At 63.5% G+C, this 24999-nt stretch overlaps 1 protein-coding gene across 9 annotated transcripts in view; it reads right to left on the reverse strand.

Annotated features, from left to right (window-relative positions):
* The window catches only part of ATP2B4 (ATPase plasma membrane Ca2+ transporting 4), a 42612-nt gene extending 23418 nt beyond the window's left edge, over nucleotides 1-19194 (reverse strand). For 4 of the 9 annotated variants that reach the window (XM_072028488.1, XM_072028487.1, XM_072028495.1 and 1 more), the window contains exon 1: nucleotides 1659-2001. In XM_072028488.1, the coding sequence (XP_071884589.1) occupies nucleotides 1659-1854 (196 nt within the window). In that variant the 5' untranslated portion in view covers nucleotides 1855-2001. Of the gene's footprint in view, nucleotides 1-1658; nucleotides 2123-5681; nucleotides 5822-14642; nucleotides 14811-15390; nucleotides 15564-19040 lie in introns of those variants that run through there. The other 5 variants (XM_038168499.2, XM_072028489.1, XM_072028490.1 and 2 more) reach the window with 5 other exon arrangements.
* Nucleotides 19195-24999: the final 5805 nt, after the last annotated feature.

Raw genomic sequence — 24999 nt, forward strand, 5'->3', positions numbered from 1 at the left:
CGGCGTCACGGCACGGGATGCCACCGAGGGCGCACACGTGGCTCCTCCAAACCCACCTGGGAGCACCCCCAGGGTCTATCCCCCCCCCTCTAATTACCCCCGCTCTCACGGGGTGATGAGGGTGGGGTGGGTTTTAGTTTATATGGAGGGGTTGCAGAGGGCAAGAGGCCAGCAGCTGACTGCTCCTCGCTGGGGCCACAGCAGGGTCTGGATGGGACCCCGTAGGGGGGCAGCAGGTGGGCTTCTCCTACGACCCCCCCACCATTCACCCATTTCCCTCCTTTTTAGGATCTAGATCTTTGGTTAGGGGAGACGCTGGAGAGCCCCCTGCCAAAATCACTTGTGCAAGGGGAGATCTCACCCTATGAGGTGGAAGCCCCCAGGTTGCACATCCTGCCCTAAAACCTGGCCAGGGTGTCCCACCCGGTCATTATCGGGGCTGGGCGTTGTGTCGGGCTCGCAGCTCCCTTCTTTTGGGGTTTCCCTTGCTGGGCACCATCACACCCCACATCGGGCTCCTTGTGGAGCACGGAGAGGCAAACCCAGCACGGCAGGAGCCGAGCAGTGCTTTGGGCTTTCACTCTTCCTAATAATAGCCCAGCTCATAGGAAATAACCTCCCTCTGCTCTCTGGGCTCAGTAGGATGGGGTTTGGGATTTGGGTCACCTCCAATTCAACAGCCGTATGCAGAGCAGGGGCTCAGGCCTGAATTGATCCCAAATCGGGGCCAAACGGTGTCCCTTCAGTACTTGAGCTCCCAGATCAGGGCAGGTTTGGGTTTGCTTCCCTCCCCGCCCGCCCCCAAAAGCGCGCTCACCTTTTGGCACGGCCAAGCGCATTGTTTTGCAGTCAGGACTTGGTATTTCCACCGGGACTCCCCCCCCTTCTCTAATGACATCCCGGGATTGTCTCCCCTTCCCGGTCCCGCTCACAGCTGGGAAACGCGCTAACCCCAGCGACAACGGGGCCGAGGGGCAGCCACGTCCCCATCCCACGTCGCCATCCCGGTGCTGGGAACAAGGGGTTTCTCCCCCTGTGTCCCTTTTAGCACCATGGTGGGGGCGCGTCGCTGTGCAGAGACACCCAATGCAGCCCCACGCTGAGAGTCACAGCACCCAGCCCTACTTGCTTATGGGGGGACCCCAAAAACGCCACCCCTGCAAACAGGGAGGAGAGGCGACATCCTTCCAGCCAAACCCCCCACAAACATCAGCCAGCACCCCAAAAAGAGAGCACCAACAGAGGGCACCAAAGCAGCCACCGCTCAAACCTCCGATGCTCAGCAGGACCCAAACCCAGGCTGCCAGCTCACACTGAAGAAGCCCTAAAACCACGGGGCCGTGGGCACCTCCCTGTCCCCATCAGCGCTTTGGGGACGCGTTGCTTGTCCTTTGGCCAGGATGCCCGCACCACACGCAAGATCCCCACACCACCAGGTGCCGCCCAACCTTCACACCCCCTTCCCCCACATCCCATGTGAATTATCCAACAGAGGAGAGGTTGGGGCAGCAGCGGGGCTGGGAGAGGAGCCCCGTACCCCCTCACACCCCACCAGCCCCCCTATTTTCACCCAGGACCCACGCAGGACACCCGGCACGACGGAACCGTGCTTCGAGCTCCGCCACGAGCTCCCCAAAGCGCCCCAGCTCCCCGCTCACCTTCGACGGGCGACGTCTTCAGCCTCTTGCAGACGTTGTGCACGCCGCCGTAGGAGTCGTTCAGCCGGGCGACCGCCTCGGCGCTCCGCAGCTCCATGAGGTTCCTGAGCTCCCCCACGGAGCACCCGAAATCCCCCTCATGGTTGCCTTCGGTGAAGGAGTTCCCGGGGTGGTGATCGGCCACGTTGTTCGTCATCTCGCCCCGGCCGGGCAGCGGCGCCGAGGGGCGCCGGGACTCAGGGGCCAGCCACGAGGCTGTGGATTTTTGGGGAGGGAGTTGGGGACGGCCCGGCGGGGGTCCCTGGGGGGCTGCCCGGGTGCAGCGGTGCCTCTAGCCGAGCCCTTCTCCTCCGGATGCAGGTGTAAACAGGATGCGCATGTTACCGCGGAGGCAACCTTAGCAACGCCCGGAGTGCATCTCCCGCGGCAGGAGGAAGGCTCCCTGGATACCACAGCAACTGGAGCTGGGGAGAAAAAAATATATATAAATAAATAAATAAAGGATGGGAAGAGGAGGAGGGCGTCATCGGGGGGCCCGCAGCCGGACGCATGCAGCCCCCGCGGGATGGGTACGGGGAGGAAGAGGAGGAGGCGGCGTGGTTGGGAGGCGCGCGGCGGCACCGCGGGCTCACCCGGCTCTGCTAAAGAAAAAAAGCAAAAAAAAACAAAACCACATAGCTCTGCCCCAAAACCCTAAGGTTTGGCTTTTTTGGAGCAAAAAAAATTAAAAAAAAAAAATTAAAAAAATGGTGAAAGCTGAGCTCGGCCCAGCCCGTGGGGCAGGAAGGGCGGCCAGGTGGTTCTCCGCTCAGCCCACAGCTGGCCGGCCCCAAAAATGCTCCCATTGAGCTGGGGTTAAAAATACAGCTCGGCAGTGGAAAACAGCTGCTTCCGCCCCGCCGGCCCGGGGAGGCAGCGCCTGGTAACGGCGCTGGCAACAGGTAAGCAAAAAAAGCATCCCGAGGCAGCCGACAGAAGGGGGCTCGCGGCACCCAGCAGGCTCCTGAGCGCCGGGAGATCCGTCAGGGAACTGCTAAACCCCGTGGGTTGCTCCAAAATAAAGGGGTTTTGCGTTAATGGCACCTGCTCGGCTCTCCCTCTGTGCTCTGCTCGAGCTCTCACAGCGCAGCCCGCGAGGAGCCGGATCCCCCAAAGCCTCCAAGCGCCGCCAGCGCCACTGCAAGGGTGGGAGAACCCCCCAAAAAATCTATGGGATCAGGCAGAGATGTGAGCATCCCCCTTCCCCAGGGCTTAGGGTCCCAGGGCAGCGCCAGGAGCAGGAGGGAGCAGTGCTGGTGGCCACTGGGGACACAGAGGGACACGGAGGGATTGAAGGACTGGGGAATTGAGGACTCCCTGTGCCAAAGGCACCATGCACCAGCCGGAGGTGGAAATGGGATGGGGACGCTGCCGTCCCCATACGGAGCCTTGCCTCTGCCCCCCTGACCCCACAAAGCAGGGAGTGAGCTGGAGCAGCAGCATCCTTGACAGTTGATTCAATTAAGCAGGCTCCCACTGATCAACAGGAAAAAAAAAAATATAATTCCCCCCCACCTTGACGCGCTAATTTTCCCCCTCTTTCACCGTCACTGACATCTTTGGAAGGGAGCCGAGAGGCGAAGAGAAAGGTGGCTAATTAATATGGTGACGGCCTAGCCCGTAATTACCCCCGAAAGAGCCACGGGGCACCCATCGTTACCTGCCCGGGGGGGCAGCGAGCTCCTGCCCGCTGCAGCCCCAGCCCCAGAACTCGCTCTGGTGGCCAAAGAGAACGCAGGGACCTGGCAGGGGGGGGCTCTTTGAGCACCCCCTGGTCCCAGCTTGGGGACAGAGCACGGTCCCATGTCCCAGACCCGTTCCTGGCCCATTTCTGCCCCATCCTGCTGGCACGGGACAGGCTCCTGCGCTCCTTGGCTGGGCAGGATCAGTCCCAGGCAAGTGGAGAGCTGCGCTGAAGCCTCGCTAAGACCTAGCACTAATGAGTGCCTAACGAGTCCCGCAGCATTCAGCAGCCTGCCCTAGCTCAGTAATTAGTTTCCCAAGCCTCCGGGCATTGTGGAGGGAGACGGGAGGCTCTCCAAAGACCCCCGTGGGGACAGCGAGGGAGGCAGAGGTTACAGGATGCTGGGCACCCTGCAGAGCGACAAACACAACCCGGGACACAACCAGGGAGCCCGAAGGAGCAGCCAGCAGCTGTGTCACCTCCCGCTGTCCCCACACAGACAAGGACCTCGGCGGTGGCAGCGGGGAAGGACGCGCTCCCGGCGCGCGGCGGCACACGGGGACCGACGGGGCAGGGAGCGGAGGGAGCAGGCGGGGAGGAGGCAGCGGCTGCCAGGGAGCCGTGAAGCCGATGCAGTGCTGCAGCCGAACCTGCCCGGAATAATAAAACGGCTGCATTACACCTCCGGCCCGGCCTGCCTGTGCCGGGGCCAGCTCGGCCTTGGGTGCGCGCCGGCGTGACCGTCCCGCGCCGCGGTGGCCACCGGTGTGAACACAGGAGCCCTCCTGGCCCTAAATACGGGGGGAAAAGGGAAGCTGAGAGAGGGACAAGGATGTAGGGTTTGGATCCCGTCCCGCAGGCACCGGTGGTGTGAGCAGCCTAGGCGGTGCTGCCAGCCCCCTAAAAATCACACGGCGCATCCGCGGTGATGCTGCTCGCGTGCCGAGGGCTCACGGCTTCCCTCCCCAGGGAGAAAAAGCCAAGCTGGAGTCAAAATCAGCCGGGCACGTCCTGCGTGACACCTCCAAAGCAAGCCCCGAGAGGGCTCGCTGCGACGCCTGCTCGGGCAGCTGTTGCAGGGCCGACGGAGAGCAGCACGCACGCGGGGATGCGCCTGCAAACCCACTGGTGATCCCCAATTCCCCAGCACGAGCCCCGGGGTTGCTGCGCCACGGGATGCCACCGCGGGTTCCCGGCTCTCCTGGGACTCCACCACGTCCCCGCGCTGCAGATTGAGGCAAATCCTCCCTGTTTTGGAGCAGGCAGACAGCGAGCCCAGCGCCGTGCACCTGGCAGCCGACCCGACCAAGCTCAGCTGTTGGTTTTTCTTTTTTTCTTTTTATTTTTTAGTTAAACCCACAAATAACGGGGAAATCAGCGCCCCAGCTCAGCACCCTCCCGCTCTCCTCTGCATTTTGCTCCAGAAAGCCCCAAACATCTCCCCTCCATGGGGAAGAAAACCAAACCCCTTTGCCTCCCCACCCACCCGGGGGCGAGCAGAGCCACAAACCCCAGCCCGGCCGGGCACGATGAGGCCCCCGAGCAAACCTCAGCCCCTTTGATGGGGTTCCTGCCCCCCACCCCAAGCACCTGCCCTGCTGCCCCGTGCCACGGGGGCCGTCTCATCCCCAGCTTTCGGCTGCTGGAGGTTGCCATGGCAAAGCCAACAGAAAGCTGTGCCAGGGATGCTGCTTACGGTGCCAAATGGGGAGAAAAAAAGGAAAAAAATCTTATATTTTTTTAAAAAACGCATCCAGGAACTGCTCTCCCCAGCTCTGCTCCCACCACACACGGACCCCGTTGAGCCAAGGAGGTGCTGGAGAGGAGAAAAGTCGGTGGGAGAGGGGTGAGGGGTGGGCTCTGCCGGGCTGCAGCCCCTCGTGGTGGGGATGGAGCAGGAGCAGGAGCTCGGGGAGCGGCGCTGGGAGCCCCGCACACGGGGACAGACAACGGGGACACTCAGCAGGCAGCTCCGTGCGACGCACCCTGCCTGCCTCCAACAGATCCAAAAGCTCGGGGCTGGAGCTGCTCTTGGCCAGCCCGGGGTGGGGGGGGGCTCGGGGAGGGCACAACCCCCCCAACCCCGCCTGACTCCCACCGTGGGGCCCCCCTGGCCAAATCGCCGTGCCCTGGGCAAGCAGCAGCCCCCCGGGCATTTCTCTGCCCCCCCAAAAAACGCTTGGAGCAGCCCCGCAGCCCCGTGCCCACCCCACCCCGTCCCCATTTCCCCCCCCACAAAAGGAAGCGGGGGGCCGGGGAGCCCCGGGGCAGGGGCGCGGGGCCCCTCCCCGCACACTCACCAAATCGCAATGTGCAGATGGCAGCGGCACGGCTCGGCTCGGCTCCTCGTTCCCAGCAACACCCATGGGGAGCCTTCCCCTCGCCCAGCGCCGCGCTTAACCCCTCCGGCACCGGCAGCACCGGACACCCACGAGGAAACCGAGGCGGCTCCGGGCGCAATTTTGTCCCCGGTGCATTCCCTCCTCTCGGGGGGAGAGGCTCCTAAATCGCTGAGCTGGCTCGTGGCTGCAAACGGCACGCTCCGGGGGCACGGGGCACGGATCCCAAGGGGGCTGGCGCAGCCCCTGGAGGATTTTCATCCTCTCGGGACCGAGGGATTCAGCCCAGGGTCAGGGCTCCCAGCAGGCAGCCAAGGTCACGGTGTGGGAAGCTGAGCCCTCCACCCTGATGCCACGGAGAGAGGCCATGCGCCGTGCGATGGGGTTAGAGAAGCGGGTGAGAAAACCCCAAAAACACCCCTGGGCAGACCCCGCCAGGCTCGCACTCACCCATCACCCGGGCAGCTCCATCGCTGCACCAGCGCCCACGCAACGAGGGCACAGGACCCGCTCCCACAGCTCCTGCTCCCCAATAACACCGGGATCGGGCTCTCCTCGCTCCTTCCCCGGAGCTGGGGGTGCCCCAACATCACCCCCCTGCCACAGGGCACCCCCACGGGATGTCACCTCCCTGCTGCCACCTCCCACACCGCAGCATCCGCTTCCTTCGCCGAGGAGCCCCAGGGGAGGGGACGGTGACATTCGATGGCTGCGGGGCACCCGCCAGCAGGAAACCCCCCCCAGGGCCACCCAACCTGCAGCTGCCTGATGCGTGGGAGGCTCTGGGCACCCCAGGGTGCTCGCACGGGGATGTCCCCAGCAGCTGGGGAAACGCAAGAGCCTAAAGGCAGGGGAGAGCCCGGCCGTTTGGGGAGACCCCGGTGATTTGGGGAGACCCCTTGTGCCCTTTGCACCCAGGGGGAGGAAGCCCCCAGGCTTCATCTTGTAGGAAGGGGGGGACCTGAGCATGTCAAATCCCCAATTCCCACATGGAGCAGGCTCCCACACCACCACCACACACGCACCAGGATGATGCCAAGTGCCCGGGTAGGGGATTTGGATGGGTCGGGGCTCACGTCCCCAAGAGCCACCAACCCCTGGGGGTTCACATGCTCATCCCCAGGCCACCAGCTGCTCCCCACTTCCACGAAGCCCAGATCCCCTCCCACACCCAGCCAGACAGAGCTGACCCCAACCCCATCATCCCACCCAGACACCCACAAATCCGCACGGATTTGGGGGCGATGGAAAGGGCGCAGCACCCGCCCCGCACAGCCTCCACGGGGACACGAACCACGCAACCATGACCCCGGTGGATGCAGCAGCAACGTCCCCACACCATGGCACATCCTCCTCCTCCTCTGCCTCCCACAGGGCTGCAGGGACCGAAAAGCAGCACCCTGGAGGGATGGGACGGTGCCTGAGCCACGAGGTTAAGACCCAAGGGGAAGGAGAAGGGCGCAGGTGAGGGGTGGCAAGGTGCAACCTGCTGCAGGAGCGCAGCCGCTTGGTGCATGCCCCCGCAGGGAGCACGAGCAGCTGGCAGCAGCCCACTAATTACAGCTGCTGCTCACATTTGCTCTTATTTCGCCTCTTGTGCACCAAGGCAGGAAAACTGGTTTGTTGTTGCACGCCCAAGGCACCGATAACCTCTTGCAAAAGAAGCGGCGAAGAGGCAAGAGAGCACTGGACGCGCTGCGGCACCGCAGGACAAGCTCGGACGCAGCTCCCCCCCAGAGCACAGCGCCCCAAAATCCAAAATCCCAGCCCCGGAGCCGGCCCCGGGGTTCCCACATGGGGCATCCATGTGCCGAAGCCACCGGCGCGTGGCCGGAGCAGGAGCCTCTGCGCTGGGGGCTCAGGAATCTGCCCGCGCCCCCGGGCTTCCCCTCGCCACCAAGGGCAGAGGAATTTCAGGGGGGTGGAAAAAAAAAAAAAAGAAAAAAAAAAGAAAGAAAAAAAACTCGGAGGGAGTCTCCAGGCGAGCTGTCAAGGGGAATGTTTCCATCTAAGGCCTTGGTATTTCTCTCCCGGCGCCTGCACTAAATCACCCGGGCTCCTCTCATTATTCTTTTGTGCTTTACAAGGTAGCGCAGCCGTCGGGCAGGGGGAGGAATGCAGGAGGAGGCACGAGGCGAGCCCCAGCCTCTGCTGTACAAAAAAAAAATACCTGGAGCCCCCTGGGCCGGGCGCCTTCAGAGGGTGCCGCAGCCCCAGGTGCATCCAAGGGAGGGGAGATGCTGGGGCTGGGGGCCACAAGGGGCTGAGACGTCGGAGCTGGTGGTGCCCGACCACGCCGCGTGGTGCAGAGCCCCAGCCTTCATCCCCTGCTCCTCCCAGCTCAGCACTGGGAAACTGGTTCCTCCTGCCCCAGCATCGTGGGCACCACGGGCGGTGATAAGGCAGCAGCCGGCCAACTGTTGGGCAATTGGGCAATTTCACTCAAGCTTTTTTAATTTTTTTCCCTCCCCTTCTCCTCCAAACCCAGTTGGATCCGCTGGGCAATTCCCCTCGTGGTGAGGGGAGCAGGAGCACAGCTCTGCCCCATCCTGGCACCCCGCAGCACCTCCGCTCTCAGGGCTCCATCTCTGCTCCCCCACAGCCACGGCTCAGCCGCCCCGCAGACCTGGCCCTGGGTTTTTGGGTCACCCCACATCCCGTGGCCTCCAGGGAACCTGCAAAGCCCATGGGGATGCTCAGAGGCCGGGCTCCCGAAGTGCTGATGCAGGGAACATCGCTCGGATGCAGACATCAGCACCGGCTGGGCTGCAGGAGACACACTTTGGAGGAAAGGGCACAGGCCACGAGGATGGGGTTAAAGCACAACACAAGACAGGGGGAGCCCAGAGCCCTTCCCTAAGGGATGGGGTGCTCCCCGCCCCGCAGCCGTTTGTAGGGGCAGGGGCAACCCCAGACCTTGGCACCGCTGCCAGAACCAGGCTCCTGGACCAGCTCCATCCCTGCTGTCCCCCCCGTTTCGCCCTGCTCCCCATCAGATTTGGCCCAAATACCCATTTGGCCCAAACACCCATCAGATTTGGCCACCAGGCACACATCCATCGCCGCTCTGAGCCAGCCTGCACCGAGTCCTGGGCTCCCTTCAGCTCCCCCACCCATCCTGGGGATGCCACAGATTTGGGAACCTGCTGGGCTCTGACTGCCACAGCCCCCGTGGCTCCAATATGCCTCATTCCCAGTAACAGCACCCCTGTGTGCAGGAAGGGATTAATTACGGCCCGTTAATCAGCATGGCAACGTCCTGGAGGGGGCTGGACCTTGCCCCCCTGCACCATACAGAGGCGGGGAAACTGAGGCAGCGAGGTGCCGGGGGGGCTGCAGCCCTCCGCCAGCCCCCAGCCGGGAGGAGATCCCGGCAGTCCCAACTCCCACCTTTCCGCACCCTCTTTGGGGAGAGGAGAAACAGCTCGGCTTAAAATAAAACGAAGTAGCAGGCAGGCACCGACCCACGGAGCACGAGGGCGTCTCGCAGGCAAAACAACACCCGGAGAAGCAGAGAGCGAGCGGCCGGGGCGCATGGGTACAGCCACGGTATTTTTAGCAGGATTACACAGGGAGAGGGGATTCCTACCCTGAACATCCCCGGGGGCTTAAAATAGGCCCCGCCACTTCCTCCAGCAGCAGCCGGGAGGAGCATCGGCTGCGTTTGCTGTCACCCGTGGGGGCGGCGAGCGCCCCAGCGGCCCCGTGCACCCCAGAACCCACAGGGGACGTCCACAGCCAGGCTTCCCCTTGGGATGGGTTTGGTTCCCTTCCCTGCATGTAGCTGGGGGCTCTGTATCACCGGGGGGGTGAGGCTGAGCCCCCTGTCCCACCGCAGGGTGTCCCCGGGGAGCGATGCCGGCGGCAGGCGCGCACCACTAACCTCTCCGCCGGCGCGACGAGCCGCTTCCTCGGCGAAAAGAGAGAGCACGTGCAAAGAAAATAAGAAACAGTGATCAAATCCCTCCTTGGTCACAGCAAGGGAAACTGAGGCAGGGGGCACAGAGCGTGTTTGACACCTGGACTTGATGCCCAGGGTCTCCCCAAAGCGTGGGTGCACCCCAGCAGAGGGGAACCCCGATGCGCCCGGCCACCCCAGTGCTGGAGGGCAGCAGGGACGGCACCACGGGCACGTCCCCAAGCTGGGTGCTCGACCCCGAGGCCAGCAGCAGGGACACGGCCGAGGGGACGCTGCCACACGGGCTGGGGACGGGGTGGCTGTCCCCTCTGCTCCCAACAGTGTCGGCTCCAGCTCACATCATGGGTAACTTCTCCCACCCATGCTCGCGGGTTTCCCTCGCGCTGCGTCACCGGGACGTCCGGGCTTCTCCATTCAGAGCTCCAAACAAACAGCGGGGATTTGGGGAGGAGAAAAGGGAAAGGTAAGCAACCAGGCTGGGGGTGGGGGGGGCTGGAAGCCCCCTCCTCGCCCCAAAAGGGTTAAAAAAGCAAAGGCAGCAGAAGCGTGCCTGCGATAGGAAAAACACCCGCGCTCCCAGGGCGAGCGCGCCGGCTGCTCGCCGCTTCCCTTCCCGACATGCCCCGCTCCTGGGAAAGTGTAGGCTGTTTTCCATATATAACTGCAAACTGTTCCATGCAGTAAGAAGTCTAATTAAAGGGAGGGAGGGAGAGAGGGAGCGACGCAGAAGACCAAAAGGCAATATTTATACGAGGGAAGAAAGCCCTGCATCCCCGGCACCAAATTAGACCCTCGCCGAGCGAAGCCCGTGATATCATCGGGAGATCAAATCTGGGCAGAGCGGCGGCTTTACAGAAGAGGCAAATCAGAGCCTGGAAAATATGTACCAATAAATAAGAGAGGAGAGCCAGATGGGCCAAGAGAGCACGGGGAGGGGCAGGGGAAGGACTAGCTAATCCGAGCCAGTTGCTCAGGATAATGCAAAATATCGCGGGAGCGTGCGCGCACGCCGCGGCCCCGCCAGGCTCCCCCACGGCCCGGGGCTGGAGAAGCAGCTCTTTAAGCAAATAGCAGCAATTTGCTTTAAAAAAAATAAGAAGTAATAAAGCCACACACGAGGGAACGGGGAGGGAAATGGCAGCGAGGAGAGGGGCTCGCTGGCGCAGTGCTGGAGCCGAACAACGGGGTTGGGATGGAGAGGCAAGGGGGCACCCACCCCACGCACAGGGTGAGCCACGCAGCACCCAGCCCTCACCCCACTGCTGCCAGTTGTACCAGTAACCCAGAGGCACTGGGATAGCTCTTCCCTCAGGGGTCAGCATGAAGTTGCCCGCGAAGCTCCTGCTGCCAATGGGTGTCCCCAAGCTTGGGGGTGCCTCCCAGCCCCATTGGCACTCGCCCACCTCCTGGGTTTTGCCACCACACGCACCTTTCACGCCCACAAATTGCAACCCCACGGTGATGGAAGCAACCTTCAGCTCACCCCATTAAAACCCTGCCATCAACCCACAGCAAAACCAAAAACCAACCAGCCTGGGGCAACTCCACTTGGGGGCAGCGACCCCAACCCTCGCAGCAGAGCCTGGCACGACGCTCAGGGCACCCCCTTGCCACAGCCACCCCATTAAATGGGGATGCAGCACCCCAAGCCCTCCATTGAGCCGTGCCCCACCTGGCACAGACCCAGCTGCCCTAAAACAGCCGAGCAGCGCTCCCTGCCCTCCGAACAAACTGCCTCTGAGCCACGAGGTCACCCGAGGTGACAGCGGGACGGTCACCGCTTTGCGCTCAGGGGACCCGCGGGCAGCGCGGCTGCGGCAGCCCCGGCCTCGCAGAGGTGTGCGTACAGGTGGGTATCGAAGCTCCAGGGCTAATCCGGGGATAATAGCGGCTTTAGCAGCGATAGGGCAGGAGATTACTGCAGCAACGGGGCGTCGAGAGCGCTCTGCTGCCAGAGGATCTGCCTGGAATAAAGCGAGCGGATGGTGCTGAGCCGGCTGCTGGCTCCCTGCTCACCGCCGCCGAGCCGAGCAGCACAGCACCGGGGTGAGCGAGGCTTCCTCGTCCTCCACACTGACCTCCTGCTGCAGGGCAGAGAGGTTTGGGGAAGCCCTGCCCTCTCCTCCGGGTCCCTGCTTCCCGAACCCATCCCTCGAGCAGGGCAGGACCGCAGCGAGGCTTCTGCGCACGCCGCAGGGCTGGGAAAACAGCGAGGCTGCAGGCAGCTGCGGCCAGAGGAGTGGCAGGAGGAAGGGAGGATCCCTTCATTGTCCTTTCCAAAGGGAAAAGGGACAGTCCCCTGAGCGCAGTGCCAGGCAGGGCAGGAAACACCGCAAGCCTCCAGGCGGCATCTGCCTGGGGAGAGAGCAGCAGAGACCCCGCACGCGCCCCCCACTGCGCCACAGGAGCGCGAGCTGCAGCGCCCTGCACGGATTTGATGCATTTCACGTCCAACTGCAGGAGCGAGAGGATTCCCCCGGCTGCTGCCCTGCAGAGAAACATGCAGATGCTGCAGGGGAGAGAAAAACAAGGAAACGCCGCCTGCTCCACCCCGAGCAGGCAGCTGAACGCAGGACGGCAGCGCGAGGTGAAGCCTGGCGCGCGGCAGCCGAGCGCGTCTGCAGATGGCAGGCAGGGACGGGGAGAGAGGAAAAACAACGGCGAGAAGAGACGCAATGAATTAAAGGAGATTAAAGGCAGAGGGTCAGGAGATAGCACCACAGCCTCAACACACCAGAATCCAGCAGTGAGCGGAGGCAGAAGGCGACGCTGAAGGATTTGGGCTCACCAGAGCCCGGCCCAGGGCAGCACCCAACCCTCGAGCACCCACCGGGTACCCAAGTGGCCACCTCTGTAGCACCCTGGCTGAGCCTCCCCAAAAAAAAATCCACCTGCAGAACACGGCTCCAGCCTCCTTCCCCAGCAGGCAAAGCAGCCTCTCCTCCGGGAGCAGCACTCAGCTGCGTTTTGGCACCCGGAGCACACCCGAGTGATTCCAGCCGCCCATGGGAAGAGCAGCCCGCAGACTCAACCCCCCTGCGGAGCTGAACGGCGCTCCCAGGGCTGGTCCTCGGGGGCACAGCGCATCCCCTGGGATGCGGGAGCAGGTAGCGGGATGAGGTTAGGTTTCTCCCCAAGGGAAAGGGGATTTCTCCTTCCCCAAGGAGCTCGCCGAAGAGGAAACTGCCCAAGCACTCAGCCGGTCCGGCCCTTTTTGGTTTTGGATAATCCACTTGGGGTCAGCTCCACGAGCAATTCGTCACTCGGGAAAGGCTCTGCTTCGCCCCTCCTCCCTCCAATAAAACTCAAAAGACATCATTTAGCCGAGCCCAGCCTGGACGACTAAAAATAGCCAGCACTAGTCACCCTGGAAAACGCGGGCTGGGCACTTTCACACTTCGGCAGCGTGGCCGTGGGGACGCGGGTGTCTCGGGTCACGGGAACGCTCCCCGCGGTGTCACCGGCTCGGGGAGCAGCCCAGCCCCTCAACACCCCACAGCTCCCAGCCCCTGCGCTTTCCCCAGGCGGCGTCGGGCAGGATGCGGTGACTCAGAGCCACGTCTGCACGAGGACACCCAGGAAAGAGGAGCAGGAGCCGCGCTTTCAGTTTTTCCACAGCCAAGCCGGGTTTACGGTCCCGGCTCCCCGCAGCTGATTCACTCCCGATTCACTCCCCAGTTTCCCCAGTGCCCCCGGGCAGAGGCAGCCAGGTCCCTCCGCCCGGACGCGGGATAAATCCCGGCACTGAGTAACGCGTCCCAGCGGGCTGCTGCTGCTGCAGCTTTCCTCCTCTCCTGGCACGAGGGACGTGACCCTCACCAGGCACAGCTCTGCCTTCCCGGGGCTCCTCTGCCACCAGGATGTCTCACCCCTTATTTTTTTTTTTGTCGCTGGTGCTCACGGCGTTTTTCCAAAGAGATTTGTGGCTCCTCCTGGGTGGGTGTGCAGGCGGCACCCAGAACCGGGAGCTTCCCAAACATCCCCTGCCCCAAACGGCACCTCCAGCACATCACACCCGCATCCGTCCCCCTCCCACGTCACCCCGAGCTCGGCTTTCACAGCAAACCTCACGGCTGGGGCTTCCGAAAGCAGCCGAGGCAGAAGCTGCCCGCAGGCCTGAGCCATCTTCTCGCGTGTCCTCGCGTCCCTTGGCTGCCCGCGGCGGTGACAGCCCTGATGGATGGCACGCGGACGTGAGCGGCGTTGCCACCGCCGGGTAAAAAGCATCCGCACAGCCCAGCCCGAGCTCTGCCCGCAGCAGCCGAGCGCTTCACCAGCCTGGGGTTACTTTCAAGTGGCTTGCAAGAAGGTGGGAAGGAAGAGATAAAAAGCCGGAGCGCCGCGCCGCTGAGTCTCTGGGAGGGCCGGGGCGAGAGATGGAGCATCGGCGCCTCTGAGCTCGGCGACTCGCAGGAATAAGATGAAAAAAGCCACACAGGAGGGAGGGCGAACACCACGGCCGGGGAAAGCCAAGGGAAAGGAAAGGGACAACGGAGCCCGAGCTGCCCAGCGGGGTCCTGAATTAGCACCTTAGGAAGCGGCGCTGCAAATTGGCCGCCTTCTGCCCGAAATCTGAGCCCGGACCTGAAAACCCGAGCGGGGGATCCGCTGCGCAAAGAGCAAAGGTCACGGAGAGCCCCGGCCAGACCCCGACGGGGCCGAGCTCTCAGCAGCCCCCCCGGGCCGAGCAGCCTCAGCACCTCCGGCTTATTTTTAGCCCGGGGAGCGCAGGAGCCGCGAGCGAGCGGCGCTTTCGGGTCCCGGCCCCAGCCCCGGGGGAGGCTTTGGGGTTGCCACCGCTGCGGCCATCGCCTCGGGTCTCAGCCCTCCCCACCGCCCCCACCGTCACCAGACACAGCCCCCGGCATGGAGCACAGCCCCAAGCCTTCCTCCTGCTTGCGGGGAGGAGGAGGAGGAGGATGCTGGGGTCAGGACCCCGCGGCACAAGGCTCCAGCTTGTTCCCAGCTCCCTGCGGGACGGCGCCGCGGCGGGCAGGGCTGACCTTAACGCACCCGAGACAAAGAGGAGCCGGCGGCGGCCTCGACGGTGGAGAAATCGGGGGGGACACGGGGTGCAGCCCCCTCTCCCCGGGCTGCCTGGCCAGGGGCAGCAGCAGCAGCAGGCCCCGGGAAGCGCCGCGCTCGGCTCCCGTCGGCGAGCGGGAGGGATCGGGATCGGATTCCTCCCTCCCCATCCCCTGCCGGCCAAACTCTTCCGGGTAGGGCTCCGACGCGCTGCCCAGGCACCCCAGCGCCTCGCTGCGTCCTGCAGACCCCGGTGGCTTGGGCAGAGGGGGGAAAAATACTCATTAATTGTGTTAAAATAAATAAAAAGGACTCGGATTTGCACGCCACCGACACGGCGGGCGCAGCCTGGGGACGCCGGAGCGCCCGGCTGCTTTGGGTTTTGGTGCCCGGCTGCCGACTCATCCCTGCCATGGAAGCCAAAGTTTCCTCGCCAGCACAAAGCAGCGGGGACAGGCAGCCAAATCCTGCACCCACCAAGGAGTCCCCGCGTATCCCAGCCCGGGTGGGGGACACCGGGGGACGCAGATGGGACAGGTCCCCCATGTGGGCAGCCTGGAAGCGCTCCGTGGCCCCGTATGCCCACGCCAGGGTCCCCCCAGGGCCCTCTCCATGTGCCAGAGCACCCCGCACCCCGCACCCCAGCCCCACACCTCGGCTCCCCCAGGTAAAACCCAGAGCCAGGAGCTCCCAGGTGGGAGGGCACCGCGCTCAGCTCTTACTCACGGGGAGCTGTCGGAGGATCTGGGTTGCTTAATTAGCGCTTTAATGAGTCCCCATCCCGGCGAGTGACACGCCAGCCGCTCGTCATGCGCTCCGCACGTCTCCTGCCTTTGCTTTCTTCCTTTCCCTACCCAGGGTTAGCGCTGCTGCCTTCTTTTTTTTTCTTTTTTTTTTTTCCCTCCCCTTTTCTAATGAACAAATCGAGGGGCAGGATTTATAAGTCCGCGGAAACTCTATTATCCCTCCGCATTAAAGCCAAAAGCGACTAATTAAAACATCAAAGTCGGGCGGTTCGTTAGCTGAGGCTCGGGAAGCCCTGGCGGGGAGCGGGGGCTCCCACGGCCGCACCGTGGACCTGCACCAGGGGACACGAGTGGGGGAGGACAGGGTGCCACCACCCCCGTGTCCCCCCCCTTGTCACAGGAGGGAGGATTTGGCACGGAATGAGGGTTTTGAACAGAGGGAGGATTTTTTTTTCCCCGGGGAGAGCAGCCCCTTCCCCTCCCACTGCGCCCAAAGCTGGGAGCTGCATCCCCCGGGAGCATCTCCAGCACCACGGGACGGGTCCTCGGTCCCTCCTGCCCACGGCACGAGGGTGACAGGGACGGGCTCGGTTCCCCAGCTCACCCAGGCCGATTTCTTTCCTCTTCCACCACTTCTCCACATCCCAGCCTCACGCCGCATCCCCGAGCCCGCTTGGCTCCCATCCTAGCAGCCTCCGGTGAGACGAAGGGATTTGGGGACGCCGGAGGAGGTGACACCTCTGGGCACACGCCGTGGCCACCCCTCCACACCCCATCGAGGCACCACGGTGTCCCCCCAGCACGGAGAGCAGCAGCGATTTGCCGAGCACAGCGCAGCCTCCCCCCGCCGGGGAGGGGCCCGGGTGCCCTGGGGAGGGAGCAGAAGGTAGATAAGGGGAGCAAGATAAAGGGAGCAGCAGATAAGGGGAGCAGCCGGTAGATAAGGGGGGCAGGAGATAAGGGGAACCGCTGCTCGCCCTACAGCCGCCGCTCGGCGCCGGGCTCCTCGCGTCCCCCAGATCCCTGCAGGCTCCTTCCATGGAGCTGCAACGGGTGCTGGCAACTGCCGTGAGCAAACTCATGGCCTAGCAAGGGTAAATAAATATTATATATTTATAAAAAAAATAAAAGGAGGTGAGCAGGGAGCGTGCAGGGAACCCGCAGCCACGGCGCGGGCACGGAAGGTGCCGGCAGCTCCCCGGGGCAGAGCCAGGGAAGGCCCTGGGGAAGGGGGGAACTCCACGCAGGGCTCCACCCCGGTGCTTTCTGCTGCACAACAATGGTGCGGAGGAGCAGCAGCAGGTCCCTCCCTGCTCTTACTCACCCTTCCCTGGGCCCTGCGGTCGCCCCACGGCCGCTCCCAGCTCCGTGGGCACGGCGCAGGGCAGGACGCGCGGCTCGGCACCGGCATCCCCGGCGCTGCAGGAGCCAGAGCCACGGCACGCCAGGCAGCCAGCGCAGGGGATTCCCTCCGTCACCGTCTCAAGCCCATAAAAAAAACACCCAAAAACCAGGCGGTGACGCCGCCCTGCACCTTCTCAAGCCTCTACCTGCAGCTTTGGCAGCATCGCCCCGGCCAGCTCGTCTCCACGGGGAAGGTGCCAGCACCAAGCTGGGGACCCAAAAGCGTCCCCGGCGCGGCACCCACGGCCCCGCTGCGGGCGAGGGTGGGTCGGGGAAGGAGCCTGAGCCCCGAGGGGCCGGGCACGGTGCAGGGCACGGCGCTCCAGGGCTGCTGGAGGAATGGGGAAGCTCTGCGGGGCCGCTCGGGTGCCCTGCCCAAGGCGAAGGCAGCCGGCACGGGCACCTCCTCCATCACGGCGGGGCCGCGCCAGCTTTGGCACGGGGCAGGAAAAGCACGGATCCCAGAGCAGAGGCAGCGGCTGCGGGGAAGCAAAGGGCACGAGGCTGTTGGGAGGCCTCCAGGACCCCCCCCCCCCGGCTCTCTCCATTCATCCCCAGAGAGCACGAGCTGCGGTTTTGGGGGGGGACACCCTGCAGCCAGCCCTGTCCCTGCCACCCTGAGGGGTCTGGGGTGGCAATTCCTGGGGCTGGGCACCCAGGGGCTGCCCGCAGGACAAAGCCTTGCGGCGGGGGGGAGGGAGCAGAGGGAATCGGGGGGGGGGCGTCTGCTCCTCCTGCTCCCAACAAAATAATTCAGGTGCCTTTTGGCACTCCAGGAAGCAAAGGATTGAGGTCGAGGGCACCATCTGGAGCCACGCAGCCAGCACAAACCCAGCGTGCCGGATGGGCACCCAGCAGCACCGCAGCCGTGTGGGGTGGGGGGCACGGAGCGGTGCCCCCCCAGCACCCACACCTCCGCCCCGCCGGGCGCAAACAGGCTGCGAGGAGGGTTTGCAAAGCGAGCCCCCACCCAAACTCAGGTCTCCAGAGATAAGAGGACAATAACCTATTGTCCCTCCTCCCGCGCCCTTCCCAGCACCCAGCTCGCCTCTGGCGATAGGGGGCTGGAAGGGGGGGGGCCCACCCCACCCAGCCCCACGCCGCCACCCCAGGACCTCCCCAACCCCCTGGGGGGTCGTGCCCGGGGGGTGCCGTGCGCCCATGGGGGGATGCTGGGGGGGACGGAGCACTGCGGATCCAGGACCTCGCTGCAGACAAGGGGCAGGAGCCCAGACCCGCCGGCCACAGGGGGCCACAGCCTCACCGCTTTGCATTTTTCCCCTATTTTTCCCCCATTTTTCCCTGCCCCCCCCCCTACCCCCACTCCCCACTCCTCCGCTCCTGCTGTGGATGCGATCGTCCGCCTCGGGCAAGCAGCCCCCAAGGGAAAGGGATTGATTTATTATTATTTTTTCTTTTTTTTTGGGGGGGGGACACGACACGACAGCCCCCCCTGCACCGTCCTTGGGCTGCCGCAAGGCGCTGCCCCCCCCTCGCCCCCCCCCAGCCCTGCGCTGCCTCTGCCCATCCCTCCAGCCCCGCTGCCAAGCTGCGGCGTGCCCAGGGCTGGAGGCAGTGGCCGCATCCTGTCCCCCCCAAACATTTTGTGCCCCCACCCCTCTTTTTGTACCCTCCAACCCCCCCCCCCACGGCCACACGCAGCCCCAAACCCTGACACCCCCCCCCAAAAAAAATAGGGGCGAGCAACAAGTTGTAGGACGCAGTCAAGGTTCCTTCAACCCCCCCCAAAAAACAGGGTGCACCCCCCATTAAGACCCTCCCCCCTCCCCATGGACCCCCCCCAGAGACCCTCACGCCCCCCCCAGAGACCCTGACACCCCCCCACGGACTCTCCCCCATTTGGGGTCGCGCAGCGCCGAGGCTGGGGGATGCGCATCGCCCCTGGGGGGGGGGGGATAAGGGACCAAGACACAGCCCCCCCTCTATTTTAGCACCCCCCCTCCCCATTTTAGTCCCCCCACACCCCATTTTAGCCCCCCCATCCCACCTGCTGCGCTGCCCCCCCCCCCCCCGCTCCGTCCCTTCCTCCCCGGAGACTTGGAGACGGGGAGGGGGGGCTCAAAAAGGGGGGGGGTCCCTCTCCTCCTACGGGGTGGGGGCAACAACTGTGACCCCCCCAGACGCTTCCCCCAACGTACAACACCCCCCAAAAAAAAATAATAATAAAAATAACCCCCCCCCAAAAAAAAATAAACCCAAACTCACCGGCTCTGCGCCCAGCCCCGGCTACCGGCGGAGCCCCCCCGGGAGGCCATGGGAGGAGGAGGAGGAGGAGGAGGAAGAGGAGGAGGAAGGCGGCGAGCTCCGGGGCTAGCGGGAGAAACTGCTTGTCATGGCAACCCCCCCAATCCCCCCCCCCGAGCCGTGCCGAGCCGAGCCGGGCTGGCCCCCGCCCGCCGGGGGAGGGGCCCTCTTAAGGTGGCGGCTGCTTAAGGGAGACGGGGAGGGGCACCCGGGGGTCCTCGCCCCCCCCTCGTCCTTTCCTTGGGGTGTACACTCCCCCCCCGGACCCCCTCCGTGCAACCCCCCCCCCGGGGAGGGGGGGATGCGCAGCGCTCTTGCTGGCCACCACCGTGGACCCCCCCCCTCTCCCCATTCATTGGGGTCCCCCCCCCCTCCCCATTTACTGGGGTCCCCCCCACTTTGTGCTGTACCCCCCCCGGGAGGCGTAATGCATGGAGAAGCCCTGCAATGTGCCCCCCCCTCGGGCAGTGCCCCCCCCCCCCAGCACTGGGGGTGCAAAAGGGTGTTGGCACCCCAAGGCTCTGGGAAGCACCTGCCCGGTGTAGCCCCCCCCGCTTGGGTTGTGGGGGCACCCCCAAGTCCTATGGGACCCCCCCCCGCAGTGGCTGCACCCCCTGGGGGGTGTGGGTTGAGCCCCATGGAGGTGAGGTGCGTGCGCCCCCAAAGCAGTGGGGACCCCCCCACCCGCAGCGGGGGTGTCCCAAACTGGGGGGGGTGCCCCAAAGCAGGGTGCGTACCCCAAAATGGAGTGGGTGCCCCAAAATGGAGTGGGTGCCCCAAAACGGGGTGTGGACCCCAAAGCAGGGGGGGTACCCCCGTGCCCAAAACCCTCCCCGCTCTGGGCACGGGGATCTCCGGAGCACCACAAACAACGATAAAAAATTGGGGTTCCTCAGGGGCACTGAATTTTGTCCTCCCTGAGCTGCCCCGTGCCCATCGGGGTGTGCGCAGCCCCACAAAACACGGGGGGCAGCCCCCCCAAAAAATAGGGTGCAGCCCCACTGCCGTCTCCAAGGGGTGCCGGTGTCACCCAGGAGGGCGCACGCACTCCTCCAGCTGCAGAGCCTCGAGCACAAACCACGGCCCCCTCGCCCTGGCAGACCCAACCCTCACCCCTTTATTTTTTGGGGGGGGGAGAAACGAGGATTAAACACGCACGCCGATCGCCGCGGCCCTGGTGCAACGCTGGGTGTCGGCAGCCTTCCCTCGGCACTAATCCTGTTGTTTGGGCACGCAACCCAGTTCAAGTTAAACCAGTGTAACATCTGCGTGCGCCCAAGCCCTGGTTTAACGCTCGTAACATTTTTCCCCCCCCCCCTCTCCAGGGCCTGCACCTGCGCTCGGAGTGGTGCCAGGGGAGGGTCCCCGCGCGCACAGCCCCCAGCAAACGCTTTGGGCTCTTTGCTGGGGGGTTCCTCTCCCGTCTTGTGGAGCTGTGAAGCCAAACGTGTGCTGCTAAAATGTCTCCGCTGGGTGCTGGGTGTCCCCCAGTGAGCTGGCCGTGGTGCAGAGCCCCTGTGCACCGTCCTTGTCCCCATCCTTGTCCCCTGGCTCAGCGGGGACGGGGAGCGGGCACCGGCGCTTTCCCTGTGCCGACCCCATGGGGCGTCCCCCCAGCTCTGTGCTTGGCCAGGCAGGGAAGCCGGGGGGTTCCCTCACAGCACCCAGCACCATGGAGCACCCAGACTGCTGATATTTGGTGGCGGGGCCCCCCCCGGCATTTTCCTGGGGAGTTGAACCCTCGTGGCGAGTCCTTCTTACGGGACCTGGGGCTCTCAGGACGAGAGCGCACCTCCTGTCACCGAGCGCACTCGGGCATCTTCCACCTCCGAGCACGGTTTGTCCACTGCAGAGTGGCAAAAAGGAATCAGGGTGGGTTTAAGCCAATGTCCTGCTCCCCCACCCCCAAAAAAAAAAATAAAGCATGAGGTCTGGGTGACCACAGAACAGCTCGAAAAAGAGCTGGGGGTGCAGAGGGCAGACGGTGCTGCCAGCGGGGTGAGGGGTGCTGGGCTGCTGTTGAGACCTAAGGGCCTTCTAAAACAGGGTTTTTGGAGCTTGGAAGGAGCCTCCGACCATCTGGATTTGGGCTCCTGAAAGGAAATCGGCCTTCCTGCCTGGGGGAGCCTGTTGGTAACGGGGGCAAGGCGCCTGCCCAAAAAACACCACCAATTCGCAGCCTCTTTGGGCTCCGGCTGAGACGAGGGGGGGGAAGGCAGCTCCCTCCGGCCCGGCCCCAGGTGCTGGCCGGTGGAAGAAGCAGCCAAAAAAATCCAGCAGAAAAAAAAGCGACCACAGCAAACACGGAGGCTGAAAGCCCCTTTCCATTTTACCTTGAAGGAGAAGCACGCGGGGGAAAGCCGGGCCCTGGCAGGGGCGCGAGCGCCTCGCCGCCGGATCCTGCTCGCAGCGGCCCCGCTCGCTGCAGCCACGCAGGGCGCTGGGGCAAGGTACATGCAAGGTTCTTACGGGGAATGTTTTGGTGTTTTGGGGTCACGCAGGCCCTGGGCTGGTGCTGAGCTAATCCTGCTGTGAGGACGTGTCCGCACGCTTGCTGGGATGGTGCCTGCGCTGTGCTCCGCTCCCTGGTGCCACCCCTCTTTGTCACCTCCTGCCCCCCCTGTCCCGCAGCCCCTTGGGATAAAGGAATAAATTCAGTGCCCAGAGCGTGCTACGTGTCCCAGAGGGGTGACAACTCAGCCTGGGGGGGTGGCAGAATGGGTGCCCCGTGCCCTGCTGCCTCCCCGTGCAACATCCCTGGGGAGCGAATTGCTGCACCGGGGGCAGCCCTGCTTGTCACCAGCTCCGAGGGGGACCCCGGATCCTGCCGGCGAGCCCCTGCAGGGCTGCTCCCCGCGTTGTGCTTGTGCCTTTGGCCTCCCTGCTCCTCTTGGACTGCGGCTGGAGATTCAGATATTCATTTGTTCCCTCTCCTTTGCCCAGAACGAGCTCCGGCCACGTGTGCTGGGCTGGCGGGGCCGGCTGCGCACCCGGGCACGCGGCCGCGGGAGTGCATCAGGTTTCAGGACCCGGTCGTCCTAAATCCTGCAGGAGCCCCGCTGTGATGGGAGCCTCGGCTGTTATCTGGATCCTGGTATCTTTTTTCTGTGCCACGTGGGACCACAGTACTCCGGCCGGGTGCTGTGTGAGCAAAGCAGAAAGTGATCCCATGCCCGAGCGGTGCTCAGCCTGAAGGAGACCAACAGCGTAAAAAAAAACACCCTGAAATGTAAAAGATCAGCCCGATGGGTTCTCCCGTAAAAAAAAATTGGGCTTAAGTGATGATTTCCCTTTAAAAAGAGCATGAAACTTCACAATAATTTGTCTTTAATGTCTCCCAGGCTGGGAACTTGTAGGTGGAGTTTTAGCCCAAAATGAATTGAATCAGCCAAGTTGTATCAGCCAAGTTACAAACCCATCAAAACCCGAGGCCAGATCCTGATCTCATCGCCGCGGGTACAAATCCAGCGTGGCTGCGCTGGAGTCGACGGGGAAGATTTTGTCACCGTGCCGGGGCGCAGAGAGCAGGATTGGACCCCAGGGTTTCTCATGGAAACACTGACTGAGCCTTGAGCACAAGGCAGAGCCGGGCGTCTGTGAAATCTCTCTCCATTCAGGGCTAAATATAGGGAGAGAGAGAGAGAGAGAGAGGGAGCGATTCAACTTTCTGTGCTCACGGATAAATAAACCCCAAGCCAGGAGATGCCAGGAGCTGCCGGGGGTCCGGCCGCCCCCGCGGCCCCATCCTGCGGGAGGCAGAGCCGGCGGCGATGCTGCCAGGAGGTGCCCGCTGCGGTGCTGGGCTGGGGCAGAAGGGACTTTGGCTGCCTCTGCTTCCCTTTTTTTCCTCTCTCGGCCCAGCCCTGAGCATTGCTGGGCTCCGGTGCCCACATTTTGCAAGGTTTGTGCCCAAAGCTCGTGCCCAGCCCACTCGGTGCCGCCGGGAAGGGTCCCATCCTGCACCCAGCTTTGCCCCTTGCCGGGTTTGTCTCACCTGGGACTGAGCTTTCTTCTTGCTCCCTGGCAGCTCCCCAGAGCCTCGCAGCCCCAGAAAAATCCCCGAGCTGCCCTGCCACGTTATTGCTAATAAACCTCTCCTAGACCGCTCCTGCTATCTTTTACTCTACCAGCCCCGTTAATTCCTAATTAAGCAGCTTCTTCATCGGGAGGGGGGGCTGAAAATAAAAAGCGAAAGTGGGACAGGAGGGATTTGGGCCCAGTTTTGCTTTATGAGCGTAATTAGGAGACAAAATTGCTCATTCACCCAAGGAATTCATCACCAAACTGCTCCGGAGCTGCCAGACACGTGGGGTTTTCCCTGGGCACCCGGTGACTGCCGTGCCTTTCTTCTCCCCATATCCTTGTATGTTCCCATTTGGGGCAGGCTCGGAATCTATCAAAACCCCAATATTTGTGCCAGCCGAGGAAGGGCTGCGCCTTCCTGGCCACCCATGGGCAGGGGGAGGCTGGTACCATGGGTGGGGACACACCAAAGCCCCCCAGGAGCCCTGGGTGCTCCCACTCCTTCCCTCTCCTTGCAGCACCCTGCGGTTAGGGCAACCCAAACGCCACCCCTAGAGATCTTGGGGACACCCCAGTCCCTTCCTCGAGGGATTTGGAAGGAGACGGTGAGATCCTCAGCTCCACCTCAAAATGAACATTTCCCCCCCCCCCCCTTCCCCGGTTCCGACCTCCTTCCGTTCATCACATCGAGGAGGAACCTCGTATTCGGTGTTTGCAGCGCGCTAACACCTCGGGGACCTCAGTGGGACTGAGGAAAGTCCCTGCTGCCGGGAGTGACAAGGCGGTGGGTAGTGCTGAAAGGGAGGAGGGAGAAGTGACAACGCCGGGGGGGGGCTGCTCGCGCCGCCGTCACCCGCAAGCTGTCGGTGGGGAGGCGGAGGGGCCCCGGGATCCCGAGTCCTACTTCGGTGCCTTCCTTCCAGAAACACCAGGAATGGCCAGGATGGCACGGGGGGCACCAGGTGCTGTGCCCCACGGTGCCCGGAGGAGCAGGATGTCACCGTGTCACCGCAGGGCTCTGTCTCATGGGGTCCCCCCTCCCGCGGTGCCTTCGCGCCCTCTCGCAGCGCCCCGGTGACGCCGCAGGGCCAAGAGCAGGAGCGAAGGCGCAGGGATGCATCTCCTCCTCCCTGCTTCACAGCACGAAGCCAGCTCCAACACGCAGTGTGCAGAAACGCCAGGCCTCCCTAACCCGTGTCACCCCCCCGGGGCAGTCCAACCCGGAGGCATCCCTGGTATTTTGCTGGTGTCCCTGGTATTTTGCTGGTGTCGCTGCCTCCGGGCAAGAGGAAGATGCTGGTGGCCAAGGGGGGTTGGAGCAGGGCAAAGCCAGGGTGAGCTCAGCCCCTGCAAAACCCCAGCCGTGAGCAGGGAGAGGTGGCGAAGGCGGGCAGAAAAAAGTACGAGATGAAAAGGTGACCTCTCCGAGAAACAGGGGGAAGGAAACCATCAACACTGCCAGCCGCGGGAAAACAACAAGCAGCGACTGTTTGATTTGAATAATAACCATCAATAATACATCGCTAAGAAGCTGCAGATGACTGCAATTAAAAAGAAAAAAAAAGAAAAAAAAGCATTGCATTCCCTGAGCAAAATCTAAATTATTCCTCACAGCTTGTCCGCGCGCTGCGTTATATTAAAATGAAGCAGCTCCTGGTGCGGCGTGGCTCAGCGGAGCCCGGGAGCCCGGGTGGAAGGCATAAAAGAAGAAAAAAAAAGGCAAGGAGAAAGAAGAAGAGCCCTAATGTAGAAGGTTATAAATATTTTACAGCCGAGGAGGAGTGGGGAGCCACCGATATAGATGCGATTGCGGGCGTCCGTGGTGGGAGGGAGGAATTAATCACAGAAACAGAGGAGAAAGTTTGCTCCAGGAGCCCATGCACACACCCACAGCCAG

This window comes from Anas platyrhynchos, chromosome 27 (assembly GCF_047663525.1).
Source record: "Anas platyrhynchos isolate ZD024472 breed Pekin duck chromosome 27, IASCAAS_PekinDuck_T2T, whole genome shotgun sequence".
Classification (NCBI taxonomy): Eukaryota; Metazoa; Chordata; class Aves; order Anseriformes; family Anatidae; genus Anas; species Anas platyrhynchos.